The 21068-nt window shown below is 43.5% G+C and overlaps 1 protein-coding gene across 4 annotated transcripts in view; it reads right to left on the reverse strand.

Annotated features, from left to right (window-relative positions):
* The window catches only part of RNF38 (ring finger protein 38), a 100169-nt gene extending 88738 nt beyond the window's left edge, over nt 1–11431 (reverse strand). The window contains exon 1 of one of the 4 annotated variants that reach the window (XM_030467015.1): nt 11333–11431. Coding sequence is in view for 1 of the 4 variants with exons in the window: in XM_030467010.1 (XP_030322870.1) it covers nt 10221–10386 (166 nt within the window). In the remaining 3 variants the exon portion in view is untranslated. Of the gene's footprint in view, nt 1–10013; nt 10095–10220; nt 10490–11332 lie in introns of those variants that run through there. The other 3 variants (XM_030467010.1, XM_030467018.1, XM_030467016.1) reach the window with 3 other exon arrangements.
* Nucleotides 11432–21068: the final 9637 nt, after the last annotated feature.

The raw sequence follows: 21068 nt of genomic DNA on the forward strand, positions 1-21068 counted from the left end.
AAACTTTCACAACACGTGCTCAAAGAGTAAGGGGCTTTTTGTTAGTAGGGTTCCCTACAGCCTATGGGTGGGTATTTTAGCATGCTAATAGATCATTTATATATTAATAGTATGTTAACACAGTGAATCCAATTACTCAAGTGTTTTTCTATGTATTTCAAGAGTGTAAGCCAGAGAAGTTGTGGGGAGTTGTGAGGAGCACTTCTCACCATCCTTTTCATCTGTCTTGCAGGCTTGTCTCAAGGCCAGGCTGCTGAATACTCAGGATGTGTTTCTCTCTAACTGGAATTTTGTCTCATTCTTACTCTTTCAGTTATGTGTGCCCTACTTTTATTCTGTATGTCTCTTGTTCTCTTTTATGTGATTCTTTTTCCCCAAAATGTGACTTTTCCTCAAAATTTTACTCGTTTCAATTAATAACTGACATCACGGTGACAGACTGATTTCCTGTTTCTCTTGATGCACACTATGAAGACTTCTTCATTCCTCTACTTCTCTTTTTGTCAGTACTAAACTGTAAGAAAAACAAACAAACAAATAAACAAACAAACCACAGGTAAAACAGCAGAGAGGGGAGAAACACGAAGGAGGAACTGAGCTAAAAGAAAGGGCTCCGCTTTTCTTCACCAGGCTGTGCAGCTCCAGTTCCCTTCACCTCTGCTCATCAGGCACATGTTCAGCCCCTGCATCATCCTGGTGTCCCAAAGCTAGCTCAGTTCATCAGGTCAGTATCTGCCTTTCCAGCAGAGCTGCTGCTCACCCACTCAGCCACACCTTTTCCACGCATTTACTCTGCCCCAGTGCAAGACTTGGCATTTGCTCTTGCTGAATGCCAAGAGACCTTCACTTCTCCAACCTATCAAAGTCCCTCTGTCCTGTCTTCTAGCACACTGACTGTTCCCCAGACCATGGTGTAATCTCTGAACTAGCTGGAGACCACTATTACACCAGACAAATACGTTGTTCAGGAACAGAAGGGCTCTTTTATAAGGTGACACTATCCTAGTCACCTTTGTCACATCATTTTTACCATATTTACACTTTCACAGCTCTCCCCTAGTACCTTATTTTCACTTTGCCACCAAAATTAAAAATCCGTTATTTTCCCCAAGTGTTCAAATTCTTCATTATCAGTACTTTTTGTATCTCACTACATAAAAGCAGGATCAGCAAGAATTATTTCCCATCCACTCCTCCTGTTCCCCCAGTAAAAAAGAAAATGCATTCTTTTCTTTCAGGGTAGGAGCTAACCAACATAATACTAATTTACAGACTGGCTAGATGCTTCCTCCTGAAAACTCCAGTGTGGGTTTCAGAATTTAAATGAGTCAACCACCAAATTCAGGGTCATTCAGGATCACCAAATTCTTCCACTCTTAGACTAAGTGAAAATTAGGAAGAGAAAAATAAGCCCACTTAATATTTTATAAATCAAAAATCTGAGGATTATTGGTTTAAACGATGATTTATATAAACACTTTCATGGCTTAGCATCAAGACTGATCAACCAGAATATTAGTTTAAGTGAGTGAAAGGCTCTATGGGCAAAAGAGACTGACCATGTTTTAAAAATAAAATTAAGCTTTAATGAAGAAAGGAGTCTTTTTCTGTGTGTCTTCCCCTCACTTTTTTAGTCCAAATCAACAAACACCAATGAATACAGTATCAAATATCTCTTGACTTCCACTTTCTGGAAATGCACTATGGCAGCCTGTACCGGTTTGCTGCATTACTTCTTTACAAGCAAAACTGTAAGAGCTACAGATTTCTTAAGTTTTAACACATTTTTATACCAGTGGCTAAAAGCCTTTACTCTCAAGCCTCCAAAATCTTGAAGGAGCTTCTTAAATTACTTGTAAATCTAACCTGTACCCAAGACCATCTGCAAAAGCAATTTTCAGATCATATCACAAACACTTCCTGTTATCTTGCATGAAGACAAACCATAAACATGACAGACTCCAGGGTTTCTGTGCCAAAAGACTCAATAATTTATTACTAAATCTGCATAAAAATTATTTCCAAAAGCTACTGCTTACTCCTTGCTTGGCTTACTGCCATTTCAACCTAGAAAGAGGAAAAAAGTGATACCTTGAAGATGCATCCAGAAGGCCTGCACATGCTAAAATTCAGCAGATAAACACATTTCCAAGGGGAATAACTTTAAAATGTCGACTTGTAGGTGGGGGGGAAAAAACCACCACAGTTCAGATCCTGCACCCATTTGCTCATGCTTCTAATGAAAGTAGAAGTACCCTTGTGCCTAAAACCCAAATCTTTAGAAATGCAAGAACCCAAGCAGACAGTAAATTTAAATCTCCAATGTTTTCACTTTGGAACGTGAATATACACCAGGTGCCAAGCAGTAAAATATATAGAGGAGGCAACTTTCAGCTGTGCTGAAAAAACATGCAGCAAATGTTTTCAAACTGTATATATCAGTTTTCTTGGTTCAGGTTCTGTCATACAACACTCATGCTGTTCCATGTATTCTCCAAAAGACCCAACCAACTGGTTTATATAAACCATATATATTACTAGTTAATGTTAGTAGACTTTGTGGCTTAAGAGCTACCCCCAGGTTCTCATACCAATGGAAGCCATGAGAACAAATACTGCATATGGCTTCTAGAAATTTTCAACTATTTTAGGGTAGCCATCTCACCAGGGAGTTTTCCAGGAATGCAGATTTCAAAGTATTTTACTAAGATTCACAGAATTCATACTTAATTCCTCTACACGCAGACTGGCAGAAAACAGATAACTTTTAACAACGTAATAAATGTTCTTTTGGATAACTGGCTGCAAGCCCTTGTGCTACAGTTGTGTACCTTATACAAAAGGATAAAAATTCTGTGAAAGATTTAAGTGAGATTTTCTGATTTTCTAATTTTTTTTTTAACTAAAGTGATGAAATGTGTCTCATTTTAATATTAAAATTTCCAATTTGGAATTTTCTCAGAAGCCCAACACCTAGAGTTGCAAGCTCTGAAATACTACGGTGTATCATTAAAGGCTGGCTATTCTGACAATCCACCTCCAAGAAAATCCCACCAGGACAATGCAGCAAGCAACACAGTTTATCTGGGTGGATGCAGAACCCCAGTCACTACAGGAGAAACTGGAGAAACATCTTGCCACATTTTAACACTAACAGACTGATTACGGATGTTATTTTTTCATACCTCAGGGCTCTGAAGGGCTTGCGTGAGAGGGAGGCTGCAGAGGCTTAACCTAAACATAGTGATACTGATAATGGGAAGAACAACCCAGAAGTTTATAGAGCTGGGATGCTAGGCTCTCCACTGAGAAAGAGCTAGGGAGGAGTGTTCTAAGAAAGAGCATTTGGAGTACGTGGATGTATTTGAGAAGCTAAGAAAACAAATAGGCTGTACAGTGTACTTGCTTAAAATACTTCTGAAAATACCTAAGATTTGCTATTTCAAAAACCACTTCCTGCATCTTTCCCTAATAAAATGAAGCATGCATTCTTCGCTCTGCCTTACACATGAAGTAATTTCCAGAAGAAAAGCTTTATTTTAAGCCATCAGAGCAAAAGGGCAACAGCATTTTTTCCCTCAGGAATGGAGAATCTTTTCCTCATTCAGAGAGTTATAATGACTAAGCATTTACCATAATTCACATACACAAAGAAGAAAAAAGTAGTTTAAAATAAACATAGAAGAATGCAACCAGCTGTTGAAAGAAAAAAAAAAAACAACCACCAACACAAAAAAACAACCAAAACCCCAAAACAAAACAGCACAACCCCTCCTCCCCCCTAGATAGTATAAAACAAGCAAAACCTAGAAAAAAAAGGTTGGAGAAAGCAGTACTATCATGTTATTCAAGCAAAGGGAACTCCCACAGCAAACTTCGTAAGATGCTCTCTGACATTTAGATACTTAACTTTCTGGTTATCCTATCCACATCTTGCCTCACATTAGTACTGACAACTCCTATGTTTAGATGACATGTCTCCACCTGAACTCCTGATATGAAGCAGATGCCATATGAGAAAACACCTGAAGTGCAAGAAATAAGAAAAAAGATCCTGTGCAAAAGACTTAAGGCCTGTATTTCTCAGGAAAGAAACATGGGTCAAAAAAGATTCTGAGCATGTCTGGATCTCCTTTTGCCAAGACAATCTGAGTGTGAAAAGAAAAAGGACTGTATAAGCATCAAAACTAAATGTATGATGACAAGCAAAAAATTATTTTTAATTAAGATCAGCTATTTTACAACATTCATGATCACTTTTATTAATATTCTCCAAAGCAATTTCTCATTTTAACCTTTTTGTGACAGGGCAAATGTATTTCTGTAACTGTGCTGTGAAAAGCGTTGACTTTCCAGTCTATACCCATCTGAAATCACAGCTGAAGCAGTGAGAATAAGAAGAGTACAAAATCCATCTTGCTGCCTATCTTTTTCTGGAGTAATTTCACCTTGGAAAGAAATAGCTCAAGGCTCAAATAGAACATGTAATGTGCCTGGGATGCCAACTTCAGGTTAATATGAAAATGCAAATTTTGCAGCATTGTCATTAAATACAGAAAAAAATCATGCAAGTGTAAGAGGAAACTGCTAGAAACAATACAAACACATACACACACATATATATGTAGACAAGCTATAATCAAACGATATACAGTATGTCATCACTAAATTTTTTCAGCTGCAAATCCATACCATCCTCACTAATGTCTGTGGAGTGGCACCTGCAGAAAACAACACACATATCTAACACCTTCTCTTTTAATGAAAATTAATCTCTCCCCCATTTTCTAAGCTATTAACAACTTTTAGCCAAGGCAGAAGCTAAAAAAAGACAGGTGAGTTTACAAACCAAGTCAATTGCCAGCTAAACTGCAACTCTATGTTACACTCTTCTGTGTAGCCACCCAAACTCAGTCCTTCTGATAGCTGAAGGATCAGGATAGCTCTATTACATCACCTATCTGAAATCAACAGATACTAACTCTAATTAGTATCTTGATGGATTAGACCAAATAACAATTTAGGTTATTTCAGAAGGAGATGCTGCAAAGCACAAAATCAAAGGCTTGTCTCTGGTCTTTTTCCTGTCATTAAACTGAAATTTGTACAGAAGAGACACTTTGGAATTTTTCATTCCCATGCTCCTGCATATTTTACATTTACAATATGCCAATATAAGCAAGGATGAAATTGTTTGCTCTGAAAAAAATTACAACTAAAAGATGGCAGAATTGTTTGGGTTGGAAGGGACTTTAAGGATTATCTAGTTCCAACCCCACTGCATTGGCAGGGATACCTTCCACCAGACCTGGTTAACCAAAGCCCCATCCAATCTGGCCTTGAATACTTCAGGGCAGGAGCAGCCACAACTTCCCTGGGCAACCTCTCCCAGTCCCTCAGCACTCACAGTGAATAATTTCTTCCTCAGGTCTAGTCTAAACCTATCTTCCAGTCTAAACCTAAAACCTAAAACTCTTCCAGTGCCAGGCTATTAGCCTTTGTCTTACATGCCCCTGTAAACAATCCTTGTAAAAAGATCTGTGTATTAATTTTATTATTTTAAAAATACATGTATCTTAGTCACACACTACCTTTAAATACTTACGTCAGAGGGTGAAATATCAACACTTGGTAGCATTCACTGGAGCTAGTGCCAGCACTCACTTAAAAGGCCTCCCACCAAAACAACTTCATACAGTACATTTGTGGTATAGTACAATTTCAGGCCATAAATTTATAATTTCCAGTTCAAATAAGCACTACATATTAATTTACAAAAAAAATTCAAAGTGAAATTTTTAAAAAGTGATAGAGTAGCCACTGAGAATAACTTAAAACGGATATGCATTATCTGAAAATAATTAAGGAAGTACATGTCCATTTATTTCTCAAATTAATCCCAAAAACATGAAACTCGTTTATAACTAAGTTGTTGAAATAAGCAGTCAATGTCTGCTAATATTAACACCCCGATTTCTAGAATCTAGAGTAGTTTTGTGTAAAAAACAAAGCCTTCTGTCTTCCTTCATAATTCAAAACTAGCAAAAACAACACACAAGTATTGTAATAAAGAATTCTGACATACCAAAGGTAATTATAATCTTGTGTCCAAGACAGATCAGTTCTCTGCAACAAACAAGCACAGTGACATGTTTACAATACTGTTGCAATTTTAACCAAGTACCATTTTGCTGGTGAACACACCACGTTCACAGAATTCAAATAAAGGTGCTGCAGTACTACTTTCCAGTCTGGGGTGGTTTTGTTTTGTTTTGTTTTGTTTTTTTTTGGTTGGTTGGTTTTAATTTATCAGAATAAATCACGACTCTTGAAAACTGTGCACATACTGAATGTGTTCGGCGCGTTCTTAACTTCTTAAGTTAATTTTTTTCACCTTGCTTTATTTCGCAGTTATAAATCTGTGAAGGCATCACTGTGACTTAAATCACAAAACTCATCTACCTCCAGGCGTGCCAGAATTAAGCACGACAGTCGCTCTAAAGCACAGTAACAATCTCCCAGCTTCCAGAACTAAGACCACACATACCATGCACACATATTACAACAATGCAGAACTGCTAAAAGCACAAAAGCTCACATGTGCCAATATGAACATACAAGGCGTTTTGGTACCTAAAATACATCTGCTTAGCACACACAGCATTAGGCAGAATTACTATGAATGCAAACAGCATTCTACTGCACTTAATTGACACACCAGCACTGTCTTCACTAGCGAGGCCATCCCCTCGCGTTCCGCAGTTATGTGCATGTTTGAAAACTGGTACTGACCCTTTCATCAGCAGCTTCAGCTTCTCAGAACGGAAAGACTTAGCAGATGCCTAGTTATCTGCTTAGATAATTTTGCTTCATGTGCATCTTGAACAATAATTTCAGTTTTAAAGTGATTCTAACTAAAGACTTTGCAACATAAGGAAGGCAAGAAATATTAATTAAATTTAGCAATTTTTAACAGATCACATTCAAAAGCTGATACGCATAACAACAATGTTTAAGAGGAAGGCTGCTTTCACCAGCTATAGTATACCTCAACTTTCAAAGGCATTCTTTCCAAATGCTACAAAACATGAGAATATAGACCTTCAAAAAAAATGATCTTGAAAAGGCTTAAGCATATTCACTATAGACACACTTTCCTCATCTTAGCTGACACCTTTGCTTCTATGGGTGGTCTTCCCATGTGCAAGAAGATGCACATACCAGAGAGGAGGCAAAGTACTTTGTGGAATGTGAAGTGCCTCTAAGACCAAGACCAACTTCCTGAATGAAACAAAGAGTCATCTCTCCAGATCAGCACTTTCTAGACCAATATTCTTTCACAAACTGACAGTCATGAACAGACTTTCCCTTCTGTTGATAGATACTGTTTGGGAAAAAATACTGAAAAAACAATAACAATGACATGAAAAAAAGAACAACCAGCAAATACTTAATGCTTTTCTGCTGGGGGGGAGAAATAGTAAACATGCTCTCAATCTCACCTGTAAACTACAGTTATTTCACTAACACTTAATGTTTGATGGCCAGGTCACAATACAAAAATATTAACTTTGAATGAAAAGTTAATAGAGTAGGACCACCAGCAGTGGACTACTGCTTTCAAGTGCACAACTAAGAGGACACTTAGCAAAACAATCCAAGTTCATCTCTGATGCCAGAGTTTGGTGCATCATTTTTTCCACTGATGGAAGATATTTGAATGAAAACAGGTAGACTTTCACAAAGAATAACAGTCATTCCCTCTGGAGAAAAAAAGAAATAGATTTGTCATCCCAAATTCAGAAATTGCCTGGATTTGTCTGTAAATTATAACATGATCTCAAAATTGGAAGATGAATCAGAGATCATACTACAAGAAAACATTTTAACTATTTTTCAGATCACAAATATTCACCTCTTATCGTGACTTAAGTATACTGTAAAATAATCATTTAACTTGGGCACCTGCATGAGCTCTTTTGACTAAACTGCTTCAGACTATTCCAGTTACCCTTGAGTACAGGTCCTCTAAGCATACGATCTATGCTAGTTACTATCAAAACTTCAGGATGGACTCAAGAAGCTTCTTCCCTTTTTGCAGAAGGCTCGGCATTCCCTAATTCAAAAGCAAGGTTTTTATACACCACACCTGTAATGAATTCATTATATGGTAAGAGTAATAGTTCTTTTCTCCACCATGATCTTCCAAATCATGGGAAATACAAAAGCTTTTATCCCCCAATAGTAGCATACAGAGTCAATTCATCTATTGGATTAGTAAGAGCGTGGGAAGGTTAGGAGAGATTTTGAGATCAAGTTTTAAGATAAGATTATCCTTTACACCAAGAAAGTCCGTGCAGTTTTAAAATAATTTAAAAAAGAGCTTAAATACAGTTTCATCATGTAAAACCTCTGGTTTCCAGACCACGCATAAAGGAAGAATATTTTTTTCTCCTATATATTTTATTTCGAACACACAAATAGCCACACTGGAGGGACTGATCTTTCTATGTGCTGTGTGGTATGAAAAGCTATTTTTGAGCTAAGTAGTAGAATTCAAAGGTAAAAATTCAAGTTCTTCCTCAGTTTTCTGCATGGTAATCCTGTCAGCACAGTAAAAATACATTCCAAGAAAAGACTCATTAGGTATCTCATATATCTCATTTCACAGAATCATCTGGGCTGGGAAGGACCTCTGAGATCATCAAGCCTAACCCTTAATCCACTACCACTGTGGTTACCAGACCATGGCACTGAGCGTCACAGTCTCTTCTTTAAAATCTCTGGGGACAGAGAATCCACCACCTCCCTGGGCAGCCCATTCCAATGCCTGATTACACTCTGTAAAGAATTTCTTCCTAATATCTAACCTAAACCTTCCCTGGCAGAGCTTAAGTCCATGCCCTCTTGCCCTACTGAGAGATGCCTGGGAGAAGGGATCAAACCCCACCTGGCTACACCCTCCTTTCAGGGAGTTGTAGAGAGTGATGAGGTCTCCCCTGAGCTTCCTGTGCTTTAAACTAAACAACTAAATTTCTTCACCCTCCAGGCCCAAAGAATGATGTCTTTTTTTCTGCTAGTTCTCCCACACCACTTCCTAATTACTAATTTCAGATACACATAAGCAGCTTCATTCTTGCTGCCATTCACAAGCAACAGTTTAGGAAAACATCTAAGGCCCCGTTCCTGAAAGCAGGCTGACTCTTGCTGAGCGGTAAGCATGTGGGAAACTCCACGGCATACCTAGAGACAGCTCTGCTGTTTGACAGTAAGGACATCAAACCAGATGTTGGAACCTCAGTCCTGAAAACGTTCTAGCATCAAGACAAGTGAACCGCATCCACAAAACTGGTTCCGAAGAGAGATCATGCTGCTGGCTGTTTGTAATAGGAAACTCAAGACATTTTACGGGGCAGCTTCTGAGGATCCCGCAGGCACTCCTCCAGGGCTCCCTTAGCGGTGGACCGACTTGCAAAGCTTTTTGGAGCCATAGGCAGGAATTAGAGGTGACCTGCCACTGAAAAACGTGGGTTTCCACAGAAGTGGGAAGCCTGCTGGGAGGGGCTCCGTCTGATCCAGGGACACGGATGCATTTTTCCCCTCCCAAAAAAAAACCAAAAAAATCTTTCGGAAAAACGCCGGCACGGCGGGCGTCCCGCCGAGCCTTTGGGAAGGGCGGGCAGGGCCGTCCAGGCCCCGGCGCTGCCGAGGGCTGCCCAAAGCCTCGTACGAGACGGCAAACAAGCACCGACGCCGTGAGCAGCGAGAGCCCTTCGGCTGAAGCGGCGGCCAACAGACGGGGAGCGCTGGCAGCGGTACGATCGGAGAGAGAGATCCCCAGCGCAGCGGGCTGCCCGCGCTTCGCAATGCCGCGTCCCCACCGGCGGAGAAAAAGCAGTGACCGCGCCGGACCCCGACGCGCAGGGGGGGGGGCTGGGGACCCCGCGGCAGTCCTTAGGCATCCCGTGGCTGAGCGGGCGACACATGGCCTGTCGGCAGCTACCACAACTGACCTCTGTCTGTTGTGACCGACGGGAGTTTCTCCTCCGCCCCGTCCTGCCCCCCACCCGAGGACAGTCTCCCCTTCCCCCCCTCTCCGGGACGGCAGCGACGGCGGGCGCTGCGGAGAACTTCGAGGCCCTCCAAGCGGGCTGCGTTGCCGGGCGGGGGCGGGACGTCCGGGCGTACTCCCCCTTCCCCGGGGCCCCTTTCCCGCTCACCTGGCGGCGGGCCTCTGGCGCCCGGGGCAGCGCGGGGTACGCCGTGGCGGGGGGGGCTTCCCCGGCCCTGGTTGCGCGCTCCCGGCTCCGGCAGGCTCGGCCCGTGGAGGGGCGGCGGCGGGCAGAGGGTGGGGGGCGGTGGTAAGCGAGTGCCACCGCCGCTCATGGCGACTCCGGGGAAGCCGGAGCGGGAGCGAGCGCGGGCCCGGGGGGGTGCGGAGAAGAGGCCGGCAGCCTCCGGGGAGGCGGCGGCGGCGGCAGCAGCCTCGGCGGCGGGGGAGGAGGCAGCAGAGGAGGCGGGGGGCGGCGGAGGGGAGGAGAAGGAAGGCAGGAAGGGGGCGGCGGAAGCAACCACCCATCTGCCGCGCCGGCCCGCCTCGGCGGCCGGGCGGAGGAAGTGGAGGTCTCCGCCGGTGCTCTCCTCGGCACCGAGGTCCCGCTGGCGGGGGGGGACGAGGAAGCCGGCGTCGGACTGCGCCCCGCGGGCCGCTAAACGGGCAGCGACCGGCATCGCTCCTCGCTCCGTCCAGCCGGCGGCGCCCGCCCTTCGAGAGCGGCTCCGCCGCTGTGCCAAGGCAGGGCTCAGCGCCCGCGGACGCACATGGACGGCATGGGCGATAAGGAGAGCCTCCCGTTGTGGCACCGGGCAGCGGGGACCAACGCCCAGCTGCACCGGCTGCTGCGGGGGAGAAGCCGACTCCCGGCTCGCTGCTGAGTCGAAGGAAGTCTCCCCGCCTCCTTCCTCCCTGCCCCCCTCCCTTCCTCCTCTCCGGGCCGGCCCCAGCTGCCCTGCTGGCGGGAGTCTTTTGGTCAGCCCGCCTGCCGTGGGACGGAGCCAGAGCGTTACAGCGATGCCGCAAGACGCGGGGACTACCAAGGGCACACAGGCGCGGCAGCCGGTCGCCCTTTATTATGGCCATGCCCCTGCCCCCTTTAGCCGGGCGAGGGAGGCGGAACGAGATCCTCGCAGCCATCGGCCGGCACCCAGTTGACCATAGTCCGCCCGAGCAGACCTGGTACGCAGAGCTCGGAACCGGCTCGCCCCGCCTCGCATTCCGCCTGTGCATGGATCCCTCTCCCCTTTCTGGTGTGCGGGGGCCGGCAGCCCGTACCTCCCCTCAGGAAGCTGTGCGGTTCTCTAGCAGGGCGATCTCCCGGCGGGGCAAGGACCTCCACTGACTGGGAGCCGGGGACTGGGGGATTGCGGGACGGGTGCGACGCTGGGCGGTAAGGGGTGTTCGGGCGGAGCCGGGCCTGCCCGGCACGTGTGGGGGCCTGGGACCGCCCCGCCGGCAGTCCGCCTGGGAGGTGTCAGCGGGACCGGGCTGCGGCAGGCCTGTCGCGGGCTTAAGCCAGATGGGTGTCGGGAGGTGTTAGTAAACTCCTTCATCCGTCACGGGAATGGCGGTGAGTTGCGTTGTTGCCAGGTGAACGTTATTCACTCTAATCCCTTGTAGGAGAAGATGTCAGGGATGCAGCCAATGGTTTCTCTAAAGGTGATTGTGTCTCTGCTTGCTTGCCTGGGCCGTCTTGAGGTTAGCCGTGTTTGCCAAGCTGATTCATCAGGGTTCCGTGTTTAATGGGAAAAGTGTTGCATACATAACCAAAGACAAATCACTACTTAGCTAGCTTCACAGCATAGAGGGACACACTCACTGTCACCAGTAGAGCTCCAACAATTAAGTGAGATATAAATGTGCAGGTGGAGAATTTGTTTGCCTTGCACATCACTGCCACCGTCTATGTAATACCATGAATGAGAAAAGGTTTTCACAAATCATGCCTTTGCCAGCATTATCCTGCTGTTCCATGCTTTTCCTTCATTGCTTCATGTCATTTGAGTTTTTCACATACTTCAGGACAAGGTGGCCGTTTCTCTCCAGAGGGCAGCACCTCTGCGACTTGTCGTCTCACAGCATAATGTGTCTCAGCAATTAGAGAAAGCCGTTCTTAGCCTTTCTAGATCTGTTTGCTTAAAATTCCACACAGCTAGCCCCTCATGTCAAGAAACAACCCTAAGTCAGCCCTAAATCACGAAACAACTTCATCAGCTCTTGTCTTGTGATCCTGTAGAACACCAGGGTGTAAAATACTTTCCCATCACTATAGGGAGGGCACTTGCTGCCTGCATGAAGCTTCTGGCAATTCTCAGACAGCAGAATAACACAGCCACTGTTACTTCATGGTGATTCATTTTTTACTCACTTCCCGGGGGGATGTTGCTTTAAAACTGCTCCCATACTGGAGATATTACACAAGACTGTGTAGTGGCACTGACTTCCTTTTTTTGTGACCCCTCCAAAACTGCAGATTTGGGTACTAGAGGATTTTGTAGTGCAGGAAATGGTGTATTAGTATTGGTCCTCCGAGACAGTTTTTCTAACCTTTTTGCATCTAGATTGTCTTCCAGAAGCAAAGAAAATGCATTTCCGCAGTATGAATCTACTCCAACCATTAATCTAACATGCAGTACTCCCGACAGTAGTCTGGCAGTTCAGCAAGGCTGTTGCTGTGCTGTATGGCTTGGCAGTCTTGCAGACATGTAACCTGGCAGTTCTGGTGCATTGCACTTCATTTAGTTCTGGAGCTGGAGTGTTCCGTTTTCCTGCTGGTTCTAAAATTAAATTAAGCATTTCAAGATAATATATTTAAAAGAGCTAGGTCCAGATTTTTTCTGAGTGTCTAAGTGGAATGAGATGATGTAATACTGTTAGCCTAATAAGTTATTAGGGTAATTTCCACATTTGAAAAACAGAAAAGCTTTTGACAGTGTAATGAGAGCCTTCTTCATTTCTTCTTAAGGTCTTTAGGTTCTTACAGTGAAGATTTTCTGTCTTTGAGGTTTAAAACAGTTGGTATCAACTTAATTTTTTATCAGAAACATACTGACAGATGTCCGGAGTTAAACCTGTTGATAGTGTACCTCAAAAACATCCAGAGAAAAGCTGTAAAAAGTGATTTTTCTTTCTCTCTGTTGTGACTTTTATTTTGTTCTAAAGTTTACAAATTTAAAATACTGCAGTCAGTGTTCAGAAAGCTACTGCATTGAGTATGGTAGGCTGTTTCTCTTCCTCAGGTGGATTCAGACCTCCTGGGTTTGAGTCAGAACAATTACTATAAGGACATCTGACTGATGCAAGCTCCCTTGCAAACTGTGAGTGCTTTCTTCTTCCAAGCTAATTCTGCCTAGGAACAGAAAATATGAGTCTACGCTTCCAAATGGTCTGCCAGAATCTGTTGTGTGGTATGATTATTCTCAGGGTTCTTACTGTGGTCCAGTGTTGAAAATAGTGATAGTATGGATAAGGAATTGACTGAATGGCCATAAACAAAGAATTGCAGTCAATAGCTTGAAGTCCAAACTGAGATCAGGATCAAGTGGAGTCCCTCAGGGGTTTGTGTGGGGACTGGTACTGTTCAGTATCTTTATAGATGACACAGACAGTGATATCAAGTGCAAGCTCAGCAAGTTTGTGGATGACACCAAGGTGAGTGGTGCAGCTGATAGGATCAAAGGAAGGTTTACCATCCAGAGGGACCTGGACATGCTTGGGAAGTGGGCCCATGTGAACGTCACAGAGGTCAAGAGAAACACATGGAAGGTCCTGCATCTGGACTGGAGCAATTCCAAATATCAGTGCGGACTGGCACCCAAATATCAATGCAGACTGGCACATGAATGATTGAGAGCAGTCCCCTGGAGAAAGACTAGGGAATACTGGTGGATAGAAAGCTGCATATGAATGTTCTCTTGCAGTCCAGAAAACCAACCATACCCTGGGCTGCATCAAGACAGCGTGACCAGCAAGACAAGGGAGTTGATTTTCCCATTCAGCTCTGCTGTGGTGAGACCCCACCTGGAATACTGCATTCATCCTTGGGGTCCTCATTAAAAAAAGGACATGGACTTGTTGGAGTGGGTCTAGAGGAAGGCCACAAAAATTAGCAGAGGGCTGAAATACCCTCTGATGAAGAAAGGCTGAGAGAGTTAAGGTTATTCAGCCTTCACAAGACAAGGGTCTGGTGAGACCTTGCTGTAGCATTTCAGTGTAGAAGGGAGAAGTGGAGAGGGAAGTGCTAGTCTCTTCCCTGAATCTGGTGACCATTGGAATGCCTCAGAGCTTCATCAGAGAAGGTTTTGAGGTGACTTTCCAAAACATTTCTGTACCAAGAGGATGGTGAAGCACTGTAACAGCCTTCCTAGAGAGGTAGTGGATGCCCCAAGCCTGTCAGCCTTTAAGAGGCATTTGAACAATGCCCTTGATAACATGCTTTATCTTTTGGTCAGCCCTGCAGTCTTCAGGCAATTGAACTAGGTGATCATTGTAGATCCCTTACAATTAATTCTTCTGCTCTATTCTTTTCTAAATACAGTGGAAAGGCTTTCAGTCATCTCTAGAGAACCTCTGGTGTTGGCAAGAAATCAATTTTGTCCACTACCAAAATGTATAATGCATGTCAATGATATCTATTTTTGTGTTGTCCTAAGCACTGCTAGACTCCTCTGTTTCAAGGACATAAACTGTGCATAAACTGTGCCTCACTACATGTCTCTCTAAGGCTCATGGAAAAGTCCCAAGTCTCCAAACTAGCAGGACTGAGAGCAGCTCCAGGGTTGCAGTTCTCACCCAAGACTAATATTGTCCACAGGGCAGAGGATGTCAAGCTCACCTCTGTTTTCCTGCATCCTGCTATGTGCATTGTGTGCACTTACACAGCAGCCCAGAAGAGAAGCTGAACTCCCAATTTTTGTTGGATTTAAAATAAAATCTGATTATTACAAGGTGGCTTGTTTGCCTGCTTCTTTTTCAAGAAGGTCTGGTTCTGGGGAGGAGCAGATGAAGAGTCACATTCCTAAACTCAACTTCACAGCCTAATGGGTGATTGAAGCCAGCTTTTTGCCTGGGACTGGGAAAGCAGGAAGGAATGACATGAGTGGTACCATTTTTATCCTTTCAGTGTTCATGAGTTAAAAGCAGTTATAAAATGAATCCTGAATAGGAAATTCATCCAAGTGATAAATTGCAGCACATGCCTGCTGTTGGTAGCTCATCAATTTGATTTCAAACATTAATTTCCTAGACATGCGGCACCCTTTTCCTGTCACTCTTCTCATGCTCCTAGTTATCTGCAGTGTGAGGCTGAGCAAGTAACATGGGTAGGCACCAAATTTTATCCAGGGAACTGCTTTGACCTCCTCAAATTGCTTTCAATTACCTTGCTGTCTACACCTGTTAGTTCCCCTTTTTACCTTCCGTCCTACATAGTAAAGGTATGAGCTGCATGTGGCAGCTATATCACTGCTGTTCTCAAAGCTGTTGGTTCTGGAGAACACAGTGTGAGGTTCAGTCCTGAATCACTCCTCCCTTCATTCTGGTCCTTAATTATTGCAGTCTTGTAGAGAGACATTGTCAACCAGGTGCCTTGAGTTGCCAAAGAGTGGGTGTGAGTCCACCTGTGCCTGATTAGGACAGGCCCCTATTGGTCATGAGCAAGACCAGGGGGCCAATAAAGGTGGGACACACACCCACAGAAGGCACCTCAGCTCACTCTGGTGTGAGGCATGGAGAGGCCAGCAGCTCGTTGAGCCTCTGGAGCAAGAAAGGCTCTTCCTGCTACACTTCTACCCTGGAAGTGCTGTGTGGTGGCTGGAGTCCTGGAAGAGACCAGCAGCTCGTTGAGCTTCAGGAGCAAGAATGGCTCCTCCCGCTACACAGTCTCCACACAGAACCTTTGTGTGGAAGAGCAGCTGCATACTTGGAACCGCATACTTGTCTGAAGACAGCTATGACAGAATGTTTTTCATTTGCATTTGTTTTCCTATTGATCCTTTTCTGTCTTGAAAGCTCTGTAGTACCTGGTTTCTCAGAGAGCTCCCCAAGGAAGTAGTGACAGTGTGAGAGTCACCACCTCTTTTCCCATATGTTTTCTACCCTCTGAATGGTATATTTGGATGGTGCAAGCAATTTACTTTCCACTTCTCTCAAGGAGCAGAGCTGGGTCTGCTTTTTACCTTCACACCCCAGGTAAGACAGTGTCTTATGAATTACACAATTCATAAGAATTACAGAATTAATGTTAGAGTTAAATTGCAGGGCATGCCATTCTCCTTTTGCCTCTTCATACCACACAGGGTACTTGTATTTGCTGCATTTTCATTGTTATCCAGGAAAGCAAAACACAACGTATTGTTAAGGGGAGGTATGTTCTACACCTATCAGTGTGTGAACTGACACCAACAGCTTTGTCTAATTCACAGCCCATCCATGATCACTATGTTATTAGCACCAATTGCAGATCCAAAGGGACAGCACAAAGGAATATTTCAGCTGCATTTTTGTAGCTATTACATTTTCTCCACTGGGGCTGAGCCCATTTTGTTACAGTTAAACTTGTCCTGGGGATAGTTAAGTCCACATCTGCTGAGCATTCTCACCCTCTTCCCCTGGTAGTGCTGTCACAAAAGTAGGGTTCATCACCCAGTTTGAAATAAGCTGCTCCATAGACAGAGTTGAGATACTTGCTTTAATTTCCAGTTCTGCAGAGAAAGGGAGCCATGTGGCATTCCATAAGGCTAGCTCAGCTTCCCAATATGCAGAGGGTACTTTTATACACAATATGTAAAATTACTTTATCTCTAATTTTATTCTATCACTTATATACATGATTGGTTAAGTTGTTCTTCAGTTCCATGTAAAGTGCTTAAAAATTTCACCATGCATACTCAAAGGGCAGGCTGCTTATTGTTAGTAGGGGTCATTTTAGCCTATGGATGAGTATTTTAGTATGCTAATAGATCATTAATATGCTAATAGTATGTTACTGGCTAAATCAAATTAGTCAGTGTTTTCTACATAGTGCTCAAGGCTATAACCAAGAAAGCTGTGGGGAGTACTTGCTTCCACCCCTTTCATCTGTCTTTCAGGCCTTTTTCTCAAGGGCAGGTTGGTGACTGCTAGGGATGTGTTTTTCTCTAATGCTTGCTGTTACAGGGTTATGTGAGGTCTGTTTTTATTTTACATGTCTCTTTTGTTTTCTTTTATGTGATTTTTTCCCCAAAATTTTACTTCAAATAATAACTGATGTCAATAGGTCTATTGATAGCCACAATCTATAGAGAGCACACAGGACAGTGCAGGGAGTGGTTAGATCTAGGCAAACATTGAAGCTTTGTTTTTCCTTCAGAAGCTGCATAGGCAGGAGGGAAGGGGAGGGAAGGGATCTATATGCAGGGACACCTCCCACTAGACCAGGTTTCTCAAAGCCCTATCCAGTCATTTCTCAATGCTCACCCTTGTGCAGGGAAATCTGGCATTCTGTCACATGAATAATCAAGTAAACTCATGGAAGGTGCCATCTTATGGGCAGAGAGGTCTCCGTATTCAAAATATCACATTAATGCTGGTGGAATTAGGGCCTACAACTTGGTACATACCCTTAAAACCAATAGGAGACAAGGTCCCAAATTGAAGAACTAGAAACCTTAATAACCAGATATAAAAAAGCTATTACATACCAGAAACAAGTAACTATTGCTACCGAATATGATACTTGCTGGATTGTCAGAATCACAACAGAAACTGAACAAACTCTTGGATGTCCTTGATGTGACATTTTTATGTGATACACACCATCTGCAACTGGCATATTGCATCTGATGTTACATCCTATGATAACTGTAATATTGTGTTCTGTTTTGCAATTTTTATTATTATCCTTGTATATCATTTATCTCACCACGTTGAAAACACATCCCATCAGCTCTTACCTGACAACAAATTGTGAACACAAACTTCAGTGCAAGTGCTCAAGACTTCCCTTACCCAATGAGAGGAGAGGAGTAACAATACCTCTAATTACCAACATAATGGAGTGGAATGTGACTGTTCACTTAGCTCAACAATTCACTTCACTCAACAACTTTTTACTAACATACAGCTCATGCTAAGACCTGGTGGATGCTAGCTGCAGCACTATTAGATCAAAGTGAAGGCAACACATAGGCAGGACACAATGCCCAGAAAGTCCTAAAGGCCATAAAGCAGTCACCATCACCTGCAGCTTGCTGTCTCCTGCTGCCAATAATCCCTGCATACTGGTCCTCTAGGAGCTTCTTCAGAATCTGCTAACTCATGGGAATGTCATAGACCAAGCTTCCAAGTTGGAAGATATAAATATGTCAGTTTACCCAAAAAGATTTTGAACCAGATCCAACAGCAGCTGGACTGCTGAAGCTTCTGTGCTTCCTGATGTGATAAATGTGACACCTTCTCCTTGATGGAGTAGGAAGGATGAGCACTCTCACCATGGGTGAGGAAACTGCTTTGCTCATAGGTGCATGATTTACAAGTTATGAGTTATGAATTAGAAAACTTGTGCATTAGTTAGTAATCACTCATTACTTAAGTGATTAATTTGTGATTTCATGTGTTAGATTAGTCTGTACAAAGGGGATTGAGCCCCTATTTGTCATGTTTACTTGTTTCCTAATGAGATCGTAAACCAAATTATTTTACAGAGTATGTTGTCATGCAAATTTGAGAGATACAAATGGACACATGACACTGAACACCTTCGTCTCTGGGTATTACTTATTTATTATTTGCTTATTTATTATTTGCTTAAAACAGTGACTAACTTGGTACTGACCACAAATCTCAATAAATATAATAAGACCATGTTACAGTAATTTCTAAGGAGGGGAAAGTCTGCTACCCAGTGTCTACCAGCATCCTCCAGCTTTGCTGTTCTGGGGCTTTTATGGACATCAAATATATTCACAGAATCATTCTGGTTGGAAGAGACCTTTAAAATCATCAAGATCAACCATATACTTTACATATATATTCAGATATAGCCACTGTCTAATCTGCAGTTCTCTATCTTACTGTGCAGGCTACACTTCTCCAGCCATCCTACCTGTCTTTCCCTCTCTTGTGCTGACACCAGTCTGTTCAGAGACAGAGTTCTTCTCCATTTGTGGAATAATTTATCACCAGAAAAATGTTCAGTACACTTCATTGTAAGTAGCCATCTGGAATAAGAAAGGCAGGGGTAAATAGGATATATGTCATCTTTATGCCAGGCATTCCACAGCCTGCCAGAAGTTCTTAGTGTCTGAAATATGAGGGGAATATGTATCTGTTGCCACCATGCTTACCTTGGAAGGTCTACATGTCTGTTTGGAAAAATGCTCTGGGCAGCACCTACCAAGATCAAATTGACACAGCAACAGGTACCTGTATGAAATGTTTCTGTGAATAGGAAATAAGGGTTCCTGTAAGCACAGAACTTCCCACAAAGCCTCTAATAAGAGAACTTTCTAGCAAGCTCCAGGTAAACCTGCCTAAGGAAGGGGAAGAAGTGGACATTACCTTTTCAGCAAGAGCAGTAGAACAGAACTGCACATAGGCAGGGCAGAGTAACACCTTGCTCTTTTTAGCTAATTCTAAGTGTCTCTTCCCCACCATACTGCAGAAAACTGTATGTCAGGGAGACATCATAGTCACACTGCCTGGTAAGCACAGAAGCCCTGAGGGTCTGTGAGGACAAGAGGTAAAAATCAGCATAACACCCTCCTTGACAAAGCTTTGGGCTCTGTACTGCTACTCATACCCTTCATATATGGAAGCTGTAAGGGGAATCCTCCCTCCCTCAGAGGTCTGTGTTCTTCTGCATATCTTGGGATAGACAGTGGAGAAGATGTAGCACAGCCTGTGCATACAGTCATGACAGGCACAGGACAGATCTTTGGCTCCCAGTCATGTCCCAGTGATGATCTGTCTCAGCATGGGGAGCTGCAGTCAGTGTTCAGAGGCAGCTCCAAACTTGCTCAGCCTAGGAAAGGCTGCACTGCAGGGTGTCCATGCTGCAGAGCTGTTGGACAGTCGGGAACAGCACAACAGGAAGGGGCAGTGAGGTTCAGCAGCTCCAGTGCATCAAAGCCTTCCGTCACAAAGGTGGGGGCTATTTGACCCTCCAAAGGAACTACAGTTCCTGCTTATAAAGCTATCACATCAGGTATCTAAACAGGATGGCAACAACTGGCTTTGATGTCTCCAAGGGTCATTAAACGAGACCCCTGAGTGTGTTCACAGCACATGCAGTTAGAAAAGCGAGGGATTCCACGGAGCAACACAACCCCCTCCTTCTCCCTTGTGCACCCAGGGGACTCAAATGCCACTACATGGGAGCATACCTCATATGACTGAGTCTAAACAGAAAGACTCCTAGATTTAGAGACACAGTTTAGATCATGCAGGAGTATGTGTGGAATAATAAAAGAAGATGGAGATGACAAGGGAGCCAAATTATTCCTAGACCAGATGGAAGAATGGCTACAAGTGACTGGTGACTTTCTGCAAACTTCTTACTGTATCTCCTTCCAGATGTTATGCTATAGTGTATCCAAAATGTTCCTAGTATTAACAAAAAATCTACAAGGATTCCTCTGAAAGCTAGATTTATATTTACTTGTTCACTGTCAGGGCTTCAGAGCCTAGTTAAAAGAAGTATTCATTATGCAGGCTTGCACTGTGGTCAATTTTCAAATTTTTAATCACAAGTTGCCTTTAAATATTGTTGTATGTTCCACAAATGGTCAGAAAAGTATAGGAAAAGAGGGAGGAGCTAATAGGCATTTGATTAGAAACAGAGGGATTGTCAGTCCTAGTGACCAAAGTTTAGTTATAGAGGAAGAAAAAGGCAAGCTAGTCTAGTGCACTTTGAGCCATAGCACCAGCAGAACATTAGCACTAATTTTTGTCTAGGTAACAGAATTTATTGTCTGCCTTGTTTTATCTTTTACAGGCTTTGTGTTTACATCCTCATCAGCTGCACATTGAAGTA

This window comes from Calypte anna, chromosome Z (assembly GCF_003957555.1).
Source record: "Calypte anna isolate BGI_N300 chromosome Z, bCalAnn1_v1.p, whole genome shotgun sequence".
NCBI classification, from domain to species: Eukaryota; Metazoa; Chordata; class Aves; order Apodiformes; family Trochilidae; genus Calypte; species Calypte anna.